This window comes from Rosa chinensis, chromosome 5, assembly GCF_002994745.2.
Source record: "Rosa chinensis cultivar Old Blush chromosome 5, RchiOBHm-V2, whole genome shotgun sequence".
NCBI lineage: Eukaryota > Viridiplantae > Streptophyta > Magnoliopsida > Rosales > Rosaceae > Rosa > Rosa chinensis.
The window spans coordinates 50,683,193-50,695,354 of record NC_037092.1 but is presented as its reverse complement, the minus strand read 5'-3'; the positions used below and the strand labels follow the sequence as shown (position 1 = coordinate 50,695,354).

General features: G+C 37.9%; 2 protein-coding genes across 2 annotated transcripts; both read left to right on the top strand.

The window, feature by feature from the left end:
• The first annotated feature begins 667 nt into the window (after positions 1 to 667).
• LOC112166732 (rhodanese-like/PpiC domain-containing protein 12, chloroplastic) lies at positions 668 to 8,221 on the top strand. The gene is made up of 8 exons (XM_024303628.2): positions 668 to 1,007; positions 2,554 to 2,670; positions 2,964 to 3,055; positions 3,988 to 4,088; positions 4,202 to 4,312; positions 5,130 to 5,238; positions 5,754 to 5,804; positions 8,003 to 8,221. The coding sequence occupies exons 1-8, from the start codon at positions 773 to 775 to the stop codon at positions 8,081 to 8,083; spliced, it is 897 nt and encodes a 298-aa protein (XP_024159396.1). The 5' UTR covers positions 668 to 772; the 3' UTR covers positions 8,084 to 8,221.
• A 502-nt stretch (positions 8,222 to 8,723) lies between these two features.
• Positions 8,724 to 11,740, top strand: LOC112166731 (calcium-dependent protein kinase 34). The gene is made up of 8 exons (XM_024303627.2): positions 8,724 to 9,653; positions 9,798 to 9,941; positions 10,042 to 10,194; positions 10,288 to 10,403; positions 10,557 to 10,724; positions 10,814 to 10,941; positions 11,031 to 11,130; positions 11,222 to 11,740. Exons 1-8 carry the CDS (start codon positions 8,777 to 8,779, stop codon positions 11,315 to 11,317), a joined length of 1,782 nt encoding a protein of 593 aa, XP_024159395.1. The 5' UTR covers positions 8,724 to 8,776; the 3' UTR covers positions 11,318 to 11,740.
• Positions 11,741 to 12,162: the final 422 nt, after the last annotated feature.

Genomic DNA, 12,162 nt, shown 5'->3' with positions numbered 1-12,162 from the left:
TTCTTAAGAGTTTGTTTGCTAATTTTCGAGTTTCTGACACCCTCGGTTACTTTCGAACTCCTGGTGGGCGAATCATCTCTCTTAGGTGATCATATCATCGGTTACTGTTACAGTTACTATTACATTACACTGCTTTTGTGACATGTGCAGTGCAGCGATGTCATTCGACATCAAGTCACATCCTGGTTACCTTTCATTTTAGATGCGTCTGTGCGTCTGATTATTCTTTATTATAGATGCGTCTGTGCATCTCGTTTTTCTTTATTGTTTTATTTCGATGCTTTTGCATTGCTCCATGTAACCTTTTGTTATCACTTAATATAGTCTGTCGTCTTTCCTTAAAAAAAAAAAAATTGAAAGTTAATAAAAATTTATAAGGACATAACAAAGATAAAAAATGATAACAAGAGCATTTGAACAATATTGTATAATTGTATTACCAAACAATTAAGGCAAAATAATCTTTCATGTACAAAATGGAATCTTTCATGTCCAAAGTGGTCATTCCACAAACAAAAAGCACAAGCCAGTTTTGATTTACCAAACACTTTGTCACTGCTTTTGCCACTGACAGCACTTATAAAAAGCCAGTTTACCAAACACTCAGTTGCTTTGCTTTTCAGGCACTTATTCTCATAAATAAGCAGAAGCCAGCTTTTCTGAAAAACACAGCCATATCAAACATAGCCTTAGTAGAGACTACAGCTAGAGAATTCCCCTGTAACATAGCGGAGACGCTCTTTGGGTCGATCAATTTGGAAGGCAAGACAACATGTTAAGGATATCTCATCTGACACTAATAGCGCCTCCAGCTTTCAGTGCTCTCAGACTCTCTCTCACTTCCACTCTCAACCTCTCGACTCCTTTAAACCTTCACAAAATCTCTACTTGTTCTGCACTTTATCGTCTCTCCCAGACCTTCAAACCCACTTCGCCCAGTTCGTCCTTTTTGAGCGCCAACCGGGTTCTTCTGCGTGTCATGGGAAGTCCAGGTCCCAAGGGTTCAGGTAACCTAACACCCCCCCTTCATATTTTGTATTTGTTTGTTGGTTTTTAATCTTCGATGTTTGCTTCTTGAATTAAGCCGAAGAAACTAGGAGCAGGAATGAAATTTCTGTGTGTCTTATGTCATGGCTAAGACTATGCTAAAATGCCCAGTTTGATGTTTAACTTGATTTAGAGAACAAAATTAACTTTGTAAGTAATGTCCCATGAGGATATGAGATTGTTTATAACCCCATTGAGACCACAACTTTCCATTTCAGAGAACTAGAGAAACATTGTGTTGTTTTTGAGGAACTAAAGAGAAAATAAAGTACAGTTATAAGAAGTTATCCTGATAGCCAATTCTTTTCTATTCAATCGCACATATTTTTTGATAATTTAGGGAACAATTATTGTGGTTTCTCCCACATTCCCTTTTAGGCCAATTGATCCTACTGCAGTAATGGAAATTGGTCAGCTGACTTTTTTTTTTTTTTTGGCAATTTGAATTGGTCAACTGACTGATTGGGTCTCCTCATGAAACTGAATTTTGAAATAAACTAGTTAATTAGATGGTCCAATGAGGAATGGATTGATCCCTTCAGAGTTATCGAGAAGTGAGAACTTGCCACTTCAAGAAATGTGTCTTTCACATTTTCATTGACAGTCAACCCAAAGTATTGTGGTGTAGATTAATCCTAGTCTTCCATCCTGTCATTCCATGTATTATCACAAGAAGTCTAGTAGCTAACAACAATTGCTAGAAAAGTTAGTGTGATGCTTTTGGTGGCCATGAGTGTAGCTAGACTGTGCTATATGGTACCAACTATGCTATTGGTTCTGATTTGGTTTTTTTTTGGGGGGGGGGGGGGGGGGGGGGGGGGGGGGGTGGTGGTGGTCTGGATTTAGGAAAAACTTATAAATGTCGTAAACGAAAAATTGCATCAGCTAGCACCTTCATTACATGATAAGTACAGCTTGAGGTTTTCTAGGCTCAAATTATTAAACTGGAACTCAGCCTTGTGCATGCTAAGCCTACACCCTGGGCTTGGCTTATTTGATATATTCAGTTGTCCTGTATCCTCAATCCAATGAGTCTATAAGTTGACAACCTTATTGTTGGGGAGTATCACGGAGTATCTAGCAACACTGTCTCTTATCCGTGTCATCCATGTTTTAGGTCCTCCTTCAGGTATCACATCTGCAATAATCAACTAAATTGGAAATTGTTTATCCTATTGATTGGTTATCAGAAACATTATATTTTCCCATTTATTTTATTACAATTACCATGCCAAACAATCACCAATTTGGTGTATTTTTGCTGCGGATGAGACCGCATTGTAGCGTAGGCGCCATTATTGGGAGTTTGGGACTCTCTCTCTCCTCCTCACTCTCACGAATACTCCCTAATAAGTTGTGGGCATCATCTACACACACTCTCTCTCTCTCTCTCTCTCTCTCTCTCTCTCTCTCTCTCTCTCTCTCATTCTAACACGTTCACACTCACAGTAGTAAATTACAATTACATTTCCTTTTGTTGAAGACTTCTAAATATGTTCCTTTCAGCTTCATTTAGTGCTGAAAGTAGCTCTGGTGATGGAAGGGAGATATTGGTCCAGCACTTACTTGTTAAAGAAGACAATCTTAAGCTTCTGTTAGATCTTCAGCAGAGAGTTTCACGAGGTCAGATCTCATGCTGTTATTTCAGAATTAATAGGATTTTATTTTATTTTATTTTTCTTTGAAATTTTGAAACATTCTTTTATTGAATTTTGTGGTTCCATAAATCATGATGGGTGGTGAACAATTTATGCAATTTCTTTTGTATAATTATTCTCTTCATATATAAAGTTCTTGTTTACTGTAAAAAAAAAAAAATCAATCATAATGGTGAAATGTCTAATTTATAATTCACATTCTCTTTTAAATTTTGATATTTACTGCGGTGCTGGTCTTGTGCTATTTGTTACATTCAGGTGAAGACCTTAGTGATCTTGCTGCAGAGTACTCGATATGTCCATCCAAAGAAGAAGGGGGAATGCTGGGGTGGGTCAGAAAGGGGCAAATGGTATGTTCATGAGTTTATGTGCATGAATCTTTCTAAAGCATTTGGGACACTTATCTTTACTTTCTTGTGTAATTGTGGTTCTCGAGTCTTTGTTATATATAGTAATTGCCATCGGATTCAGCAATTTTTTTTCCCCAGCTTGGAAATATCCAGTTCTTCCATATTTCTGTCTAGCTCAGCTGTGATATGTCTTCATAGGTTATCTAGTTTTTTGTAAGGTAGTGCTCATTTTATAGACTGGAGCCCAATGAGATGAGTATTACAAAGAAACCATGATATATTTGATAAAGTAATCTGGGGTTCACATCCAAAACCAATTGGCAATGGATGGAGTGGCCCAAACCCTTATAAACCCATAGGCAAGGTCCCATTTTTTCCATGTGGGATATATATATTCTCAACACGCCCCCGCACGTGTGGCGAATTTTCAAGCGTGTGGCGAATTTTCAAGCCATACACGTGGACAATTTTTGGGTGACGTGGAGCCCGTGTGGCCGTTAGGCATGCACACGTGGGTTACCTGCTCTGATACCATGATAAAGTAATCTGGGGTTCACATCCAAAACCAATTGGCAATGGATGGAGTGGCCCAAACCCTTATAAACCCATAGGCAAGATTGGCAATGGATGAAGTGGCCCAAACCCTTATAAACCCATAGGCAAGGTCCCATTTTTTCCATGTGGGATATATATATTCTCAACAATATTTGTCAACTATTACCACACTGGAATATTCTAGTTGCTTTATGGATTATTGTTGTTTAGCATAAAGTAGATGTTTGAATCATTTTTGTATCATGTGAAGATGAAATGAATGGCAGTGAAAAGGTTGATATGGCAAAAACTTAAGTATTAGTTTTTGCTAGATTGCTAGATTTTTTGTTTCTGGCACCAATATACTTTGATAGATATCTGATGGAAACATGTCCCAGGTACCTGAATTTGAGGAGGCTGCATTTAGTGCATCTTTAAACAAAGTTGTTAGGTGTAAAACAAAATTTGGATGGCATTTATTGCAAGTACTGTCAGAGAGGTATGCAATAGAATTTGTCTCATACTGAATATCTTACTTGACAATTCAGGCCAGGTGCTGACTCACACTTTACTATATTAATCTGGTTTTATACTTGCATTATATGCTGTTAGGGAGGAATCAGTACTTCAAAACATTCAATGCAAGGAGCTTCATGTGAAAATGCAAGATCCCAGTTTCTTAGATGAGGCACAGTTGATTGATGTTCGAGAACCTGAAGAAGTGTACTCATCTTTTATTCCTGCCCTTGCTGATTTTTTTTTTTAAAGGATTTTTCTGATTTTAAATCTCTTAAATCACAGTTTTTTCAAGTATTGGCATGGTTTTGTTGGGTGTGTTAAAATAATTATGATCATATTATAGTGATGATTTCAATTTGAAAGTTAGTAATTGACGAGAAAGCTACGGACATTTAGTTTGTGAGGTATCATATAAGAAATTTGAGCTGCAATGAGATTAAGAATGCTTAAACGATATCCGACCGAAACTGTGTAGCAATGAGAAAATCTTGGTTTGGGGTAAACTGAAAAAAAATTGCAGTTAATTTGTGGCATGTATGATACTTTACTCAATCTGAGGAAATTCCATGTATGCATATTATTGCGTAGTGACTGATGAGCTGGTGCATCATGTTCTCCACACAATTCGATTCCTAGAGATTTGGCACTTTGTTTTCCCTTAACAATAAGGAGTGAGTGCTACACTCCAGTTGGTGTTTTAATTCTCTTGCTGTTCGAGGTGTTATTTTAGAAAACATTGCTGTAGTGATGTCTGAATCAGGAGTCTTAGAATATAACATTCAAGCTCTGGCACGAGAATATTATCTCGTATATATATTTATATTTGTATATATTGATTAAAACCCGACCAATTTTTTTTTTCATTAGATTTAAATGAAGAAAAAGTTGAGTAACACATGGACCAACTCCTTGTAATTTTTTCTCGATACAACTCTCTAGCTTTTTGGTACTAGTCAGCATGTGTCTCTACCTTGTATTGGCTACTATTTCAGTATTTCTTCAAGCCCCCTTTGTTTGACAGGGCCCAAGCTTCTTTATCGGGTTTCCAGGTCCTTCCCCTTCGACAATTTGGAAGCTGGGGACCTGACATAACCACGAAGTTCGATCCTCAAAAGGATACTTATGTTATGGTAGGTGCAAACTTTTGTGTTTTAAGGGTTTCTTTTCTTATATTATTAGAAGCCTAGTTTTGCTCATAATAATATTTTTATGTGTTGAAGTTAATGGAACCACATTATTGTTTGTCAAAATTGAATAAGAAAGAATTGAATTATGCTGATACTTTAACTCATCTGGGTCCAGTTTCCCAATTTTGGTAAGTGGCTAGTAGTAAGTTTCAGTTTTTAGTAACAAAGAAAAAAGGAATTGAGTTGGGTAAAGAACTGCCATCTTGGGTTTTATAAGTGATCGTCTTTGTTTGTACCACTATGTTGATATTGCATCCTCTTGAGTTGTACTAGTTGTTGAACTAGAGCTATCAATTAGCCTTTCGGTTAAATATTTTATAAAACATATTTGTCCTATTTCTGTTGTCGCATTGATTATTGATACACAGCATTGATTATTTCTGTTGTCGCATTGATTATTGATACACATATTTGTCCTATTTCTGCTTGTTACTGACATTTCATGTTTCAAAATGCAGTGTCACCATGGTATGCGATCTTTACAGGTTGCCCAGTGGTTGCAGACGCAGGTAGAGCCCTCTCTGCTACGTTAATTTACTCTTAACTGGTTTCTGAATAACTGAAAATTTAAACAAAATTATAACATCCTATAAAAGTTAATACAAATCCATTTCTCTATTTTGGTGTTGTCAAATTGAATTGAGCTGTATCATTAGCATTTATGCATATATATTATTCCTATAATTTCTGGGCTCCTGTAGTGATCATCTTAAATGCGTTTAATTTTTCACTACCATAGTGCATGCGACATTGTCTTTAGGGAGAGAATGGTCTATTATTGACATTTGAGCCAAAGTTAAAAGGAAGTGTTAAACAGATTCAAGTAACTGGTTTTCCAAATAACTGAAAATTTAAAGAAAACTAAACATCCTGTAAAAGTTAGTACAAGTCCATTTCTCTATAGTGGTGGTGTCAAATTTAATTGAGCTGCATTATTAGCATTTATGCAAATATATCTTTCCCATAATTTCTGGGCTCCTGTAGTGATCATCTTAAATGTGTTTGATTTTTTTCTACCATGGTGCATATGACGTTGTCTTTAGGGAGAGAATGGTCTATTATTGACATTTTAGCGAAAGTTAAAAGTCAGTGTTAAACTGGTTCAAAGTACTTGTTACCATTTAATAGTAGCTCTCATAAAACCTATCTGTTAAAATGCCAAATGAGTCGGATGTAATGAATTTCAGTTCCACCTTTCAGAAATTGCAGAAAAGTATACGTCACTCCTTTATATGGGAACTTATTTGTTCATGTAAAGTAGTGAAAATTTCATGACATGTAACAAGGCAATTAGGTTTGTATTTTTTCTCAGTGTGATGTACAGAATTAGCATTTTTTGGTTCTTTGGCAAGTTTCGTATGATCGTAAAGAATACGGTCACAAAGTAATTTAGGGCTGAATAATTTTTAATTTAACTCATTACTTCATTAGTTTAAAGTGAAAAGTTGCATATTTTCAAATTTTTTAAATGTATGGAGTGAAAAGGTGTGTATTGAAGAATTTGGTAGTTGAGGGGTCCTTCCTTTATAATGTGTTTTCTAGTAGTGCAATAATTGGAATTCTAATTTAATTATTTATTAATTTATTAATGTCTTTTGCGGAAGTTTTTTTGGAGAGATGGAAGCTAGTTGGGTACTTGGGTTAAGGGATAGAATAGTAGATAGCTAAAACTTTGTGGGGTTGTATGACAATCTTCTGGGTTATTTGGATGGAGTATAATAGATTTTTTTTTTTTAATTAGGATTATAAGGTGCAGTATGGAAGATGTGTATTTTTGGTCATCGTTTCAGGCATTAGTTTCTTTTGATTATAGGGATTACTCTCTTTTATGAAGTTGGACATGCTAAATGCTGTGAAGTAATGCTTGTCTTTGTTCTTGAGTTTTCCTTGCTTGCTCTGAAGGTTGTAGAGATCATTGATATTTATGTATGTAGAAGACCTTTGGAGTAGAAGGTTAATGTGCAAAAAAAAGAACCAACCTTTATACACTTTTCATATTATAGCCGTAGACCCAGGCCATACTCACCATATTAAAGCCCAGCAGATGTACAATTGTAGGGTTTCATACCTACACCTAGGTAGCCCCCCTATTAAATTTCTATTCATGTTCATTTGGATGAAGAACAATTTATAGCAAGTAGATGAACTCAGTTGTTAGCTTTAAATATTCAAAGAATGACAACCGGCCCCTTGGGGTGGTTATTTTGCACTGGGCGGGTTTGCGAGGTCAAACTGGGCAGAGGGATACTCAGTGGTATCACCCTCTCAACCAAAGAACTAGGTCAGGGTTTCTTCAGGTTCAGTAAAGATTAAGAATCGATAAAGACATGGGATGATTGTAGAACAATGATATTCTTGTCAGACGTCTCACTGTCACTGGTCCTTGCCCGATCCCTGCTAGGCCATACTTTGTTCATAATAATAATGAAACCATTCTTTTTTGTTTCTGTATAGGTTCTCCATGGAGGACAATGAGATATGCTAGGAAAATAAACTCGTCAACCCACTTCATTCACCTTGTCTTTTTTCTTTAAACTATATATGCATACCGTTCTAGGAAAAATCCCTATATCGGATACATTTGCATGCCACATTGTTCAATATCAGTTTGGAGTCGGGGGACTTCTTATTTTCATCATTACATCAACTATAATTTCTGCCTTGTAAGATTTTTTGTTTGCTGGTTACAACTTTTGCAATGGTTCAGGGTTTCAAGAGAGTCTTCAATGTCGCTGGGGGAATTCACGAATATGCCCGAACGGTTGATCAAACAATTCCCACTTACTGATATCTTCCGGATTATAGATGTGCTTCCCGTCACTTTAAGACCATTCAATTTATTATTATTATTATTTTTGGTGTTTGTGTGTATATCGGAGCTACTTTAATATGACCAAAATGAAAAAGTACTAGTTTAACATGCATTTGTTTTCATTGTTTTTAGAACGGTTTCTCCACCACGTGGCTTTAGAGCCACCTAATCAGAAGAAAGAAATTTTTTTCTCTTTTCGAAACTGTTCTTGCTCTCTAAATGTATAATACCCAAAAGACTCCCTTTGTTAGGCAGTGATTGGTTTGCCGCACCACATGGCAGTGCAGGTGTCCCACACAAGTCTTTCTCTTAGAACGAACGCATTGTGGCATGCTGGCGCACAAGACTTAACAGTCAATTTTCCAATGGACGACAAAAGCAGCTGCATATTATTAACAGCAAAGCAGGGTTATTTATAATTTTAGCACAGCAGTGGATATATGGTCATGCCGAAAGCAAATGGAGTTATGACATGATTAAGCTAACAGACTGCTGGTAACTGTTTTGTTTTTCCCGAAAAAAGTTGGGAAATCGAAAGGGGTAAAGACTGTTTCAAACAGGTGGCTTTCTAAGTTTTGAATTAATTAAACTACCAAAAACTCCTACAATCCCTCATTATCGGTCCTCTGTAATATCCTGCTCAGTCCAAGCTGTAACCTACGTAATTGCATGCCTCTAATCCCTATCTCTTTCTTTTGTCTCCAGCAACCTTTTTTTCCCTCGGCCCCCAAAACCCAACATTGCCTGCCCCATAGCTTGGCCACACGTGAATCTGAGAGATCTCTCTCTCTCTCTCTCGCTCTCTCTCTCTCTCTCTCTCTCTCTCTCTCTCGCTCTTCCACCATGGGCAACTGTTGCTCTCAACGCAACACCGAGGATGCCCCCAACGATGTAAAGGGAGACAACAATGGTGGCCTGGATAACAATGCCGATGTGACAAACAATTCTCCAGGCAACCATAATCCAGCTCCCCAGGGTCACAAGGCTCCTCCTGCATCCCCTCCACCTGGGGGAAAGCCTGCGAAAACAGGGCCTATTGGACCTGTTCTAGGGAGGCCAATGGAGGATGTGCGTTCGACCTACTCTATCGGAAAGGAGCTGGGGCGGGGACAGTTTGGGGTGACGCACCTGTGCACACATAAACAGACGGGAGAGCAGTTTGCGTGCAAAACCATAGCCAAACGCAAGCTGGTGAATAAGGAAGACATAGAGGACGTGAGGAGGGAGGTTCAAATCATGCACCATTTGACCGGACAACTAAACATCGTGGAACTCAAGGGAGCTTATGAGGATAAGCAGTCCGTTCACCTGGTGATGGAGCTGTGTGCCGGTGGGGAGCTTTTTGACCGAATCATCTCTAAGGGGCATTACACGGAGCGTGCTGCAGCTGCCTTGTTAAGGACCATTGTTCAGATCGTGCACACCTGCCATTCCATGGGGGTCATCCATAGGGATCTCAAGCCTGAGAATTTCCTTCTGCTCAACAAAGACGAGAACTCTCCACTCAAGGCTACAGATTTCGGTCTATCAGTCTTTTACAAACAAGGTAATTTTATACAATCATTTATAATGAAACCAAGCTAGCTTCTTCTTTCTCCACAAGTACACGTGTATGTAGACATTGTGGGTACTAACATACATTAGAAATTTAGAAGAAAAGTAATAATGTAATATGATTGTGATTTCATAGGAGAGGTGTTCAAGGATATTGTTGGCAGCGCATATTACATAGCACCAGAGGTGTTGAAGAGGAGATATGGACCAGAAGTCGATATATGGAGTGTTGGAGTCATGCTATACATTCTTTTGAGTGGTGTTCCTCCTTTCTGGGCAGGTACGTACACTCCCACACACTAATTTACTAATTAATTAGCATAACCTTCTGGACCGATGAGTTATTTTATTGACCTGGAATATTAATAACCGATGGACAGAATCGGAACATGGGATATTCAACGCAATATTACGTGGTCACCTCGACTTTTCAAGCGACCCATGGCCTGCAATATCGGCTCAAGCAAAGGATCTTGTGAGGAAGATGTTGAATTCAGATCCCAAGCAGAGATTGACAGCCTTCCAAGTTCTAAGTAGTACTCCTATCCTATATGTGTATGTATATATTATCCAACTTAACATGGCTGATTAATGGTTATATATGTACGTGCGTGTGTGTCACTCAGGTCATCCATGGATCAAGGAGGATGGTGAAGCACCAGATGTTCCTCTCGACAATGCTGTGCTCAGCAGGCTCAAACAGTTCAAAGCAATGAATCAGTTTAAGAAAGTTGCCCTTCGGGTATAGACCGATCGTTGGTCATTTTAATGAAATTAATCTCAACTATATGTGCATGAATTAATGGGCATGCATGATCGAACTAGTTGTTTGTTGTTCCATTCGATCTCTAATTATTAGAAAATTAATAAAGCGATTGATATGCGTTGATTCCAGGTTATCGCCGGTTGCTTATCAGAGGAAGAGATCATGGGATTGAAAGAGATGTTCAAGAGCATAGATACAGACAACAGTGGGACTATCACACTTGAAGAGCTCAAGCAAGGTCTTGCTAAGCAAGGCACCAAGTTATCTGAACACGAAGCTAAACAACTAATGGAAGCTGTAAGTAACACCTCCATTCATCTCTCTCTCTCTCTCTCTCTTCATTTTATTTTATTAACTTTATTTCTTTTCATTTGAAATTAAAAAAGGCCGATGCTGATGGGAACGGAACCATAGACTATGATGAGTTCATCACTGCAACGATGCACTTGAACAGAATGGATAGAGAAGAGCATCTCTACACTGCCTTCCAGCACTTCGATAAAGATAGCAGCGGGTAATTACATATCATCGACCATGTCTTGAAATTTATTAAAAGCAATGACATTATAAAATGAAACTAATATACCAATCATGTGAATATAGGTTTATCACGACTGAAGAGCTAGAGTCAGCCCTCCGCGACTACGGGATGCATGATGGAAGGGACATAAGAGAAATCATTGCTGAAGTCGACGCTGATAATGTAAGTAATTAGTACGTAAAGCAGTTGCTTTTCGCTCATTTCGGAGGATCGATCAAACAATATATAATTGAATTGACTAATTGTGATGCAGGACGGTCGAATCAACTACGATGAATTTGTGGCAATGATGAGAAAAGGAAACCCAGAACCAAACCTGAAAAAGCGGCGGGACGATGTATTTGTTTGATCAATGAACGGAATGGAAAGAAAAAAAGTCAGTTACAGTGAATTTTTCTTATCCATGCAAGGACATCATCATGTATCTAAGAAAGGTAGCTGTGGACAGTGGATACGGGAATGCTCGATCATGATCCCCATGTACAGAAAAATATGTATGGAAAAACAGAAGTGAAGAAAATTTGAGAATGGGAATGTGTTAAGCTAGTTGGGGCGGCGAGGGTTTTGAGGGGGAGAGGGGGTAAAAGTACGTACATACATCCTACGTTTAAACTGCATGTATGGTGTCTGGTGTGGTCAAAATATATTAATTTAGGTCCTTCTCCTTTTGTCTTTTTCACCAGACCCAAACATATCACGTCATGGCCAACTAATGGTGAGGATCAATTTGTCCGTACGTGTGTTTACTAATTAATGTGCATCTCTTTGTATACTACTTTCTTCTTTTTGGATTAAGATTCTCTAAAGTTACTTCTCTGCTAAATTTCATAAAATCTGATCCACGTACTAATAAAATCCTATGGTTTAGAACAATTAATGCCACATCATCTGGAATAAAAATTTGGCTTTTCCTTAACAACTGACGATAACTCCTGCTAGCAGTCTTCTCACTTTGATTTATATCTGAATTTACCAACTCCTTCTGTTAAGCAATGATTTTCTTGGCCTATCGCTGGGATCTGACCAAGAAGGCAGACCAAGTCTGTTTACGCATGTTTGATGTGGTGGAGTAAACCCAAATTTGTTTTGCGTTCTAAATTTCTCATACAAATGTGTTTCATAATCGATGAGGGGTACCTCCCATTTTGTCTAGGCATTCTTTATTAATCTGAATGCTATGATTTCACTTTTTAA

Excerpts from the sequence above, each read along its gene's own strand:
- LOC112166731 (XM_024303627.2), top strand. The coding sequence starts at position 8,777 with ATGCCTCTAATCCCTATCTCTTTCTTTTGTCTCCAGCAACCTTTTTTT. Across the intron at positions 10,195-10,287 it reads GACAGCCTTCCAAGTTCTAA|GTCATCCATGGATCAAGGAG; the intron begins GTAGTACTCCTA and ends TGTGTCACTCAG. Across the intron at positions 10,942-11,030 it reads TTCGATAAAGATAGCAGCGG|GTTTATCACGACTGAAGAGC; the intron begins GTAATTACATAT and ends ATGTGAATATAG.
- LOC112166732 (XM_024303628.2), top strand. The coding sequence starts at position 773 with ATGTTAAGGATATCTCATCTGACACTAATAGCGCCTCCAGCTTTCAGT. Across the intron at positions 1,008-2,553 it reads TCCAGGTCCCAAGGGTTCAG|CTTCATTTAGTGCTGAAAGT; the intron begins GTAACCTAACAC and ends TGTTCCTTTCAG. Across the intron at positions 5,805-8,002 it reads CCCAGTGGTTGCAGACGCAG|GGTTTCAAGAGAGTCTTCAA; the intron begins GTAGAGCCCTCT and ends GCAATGGTTCAG.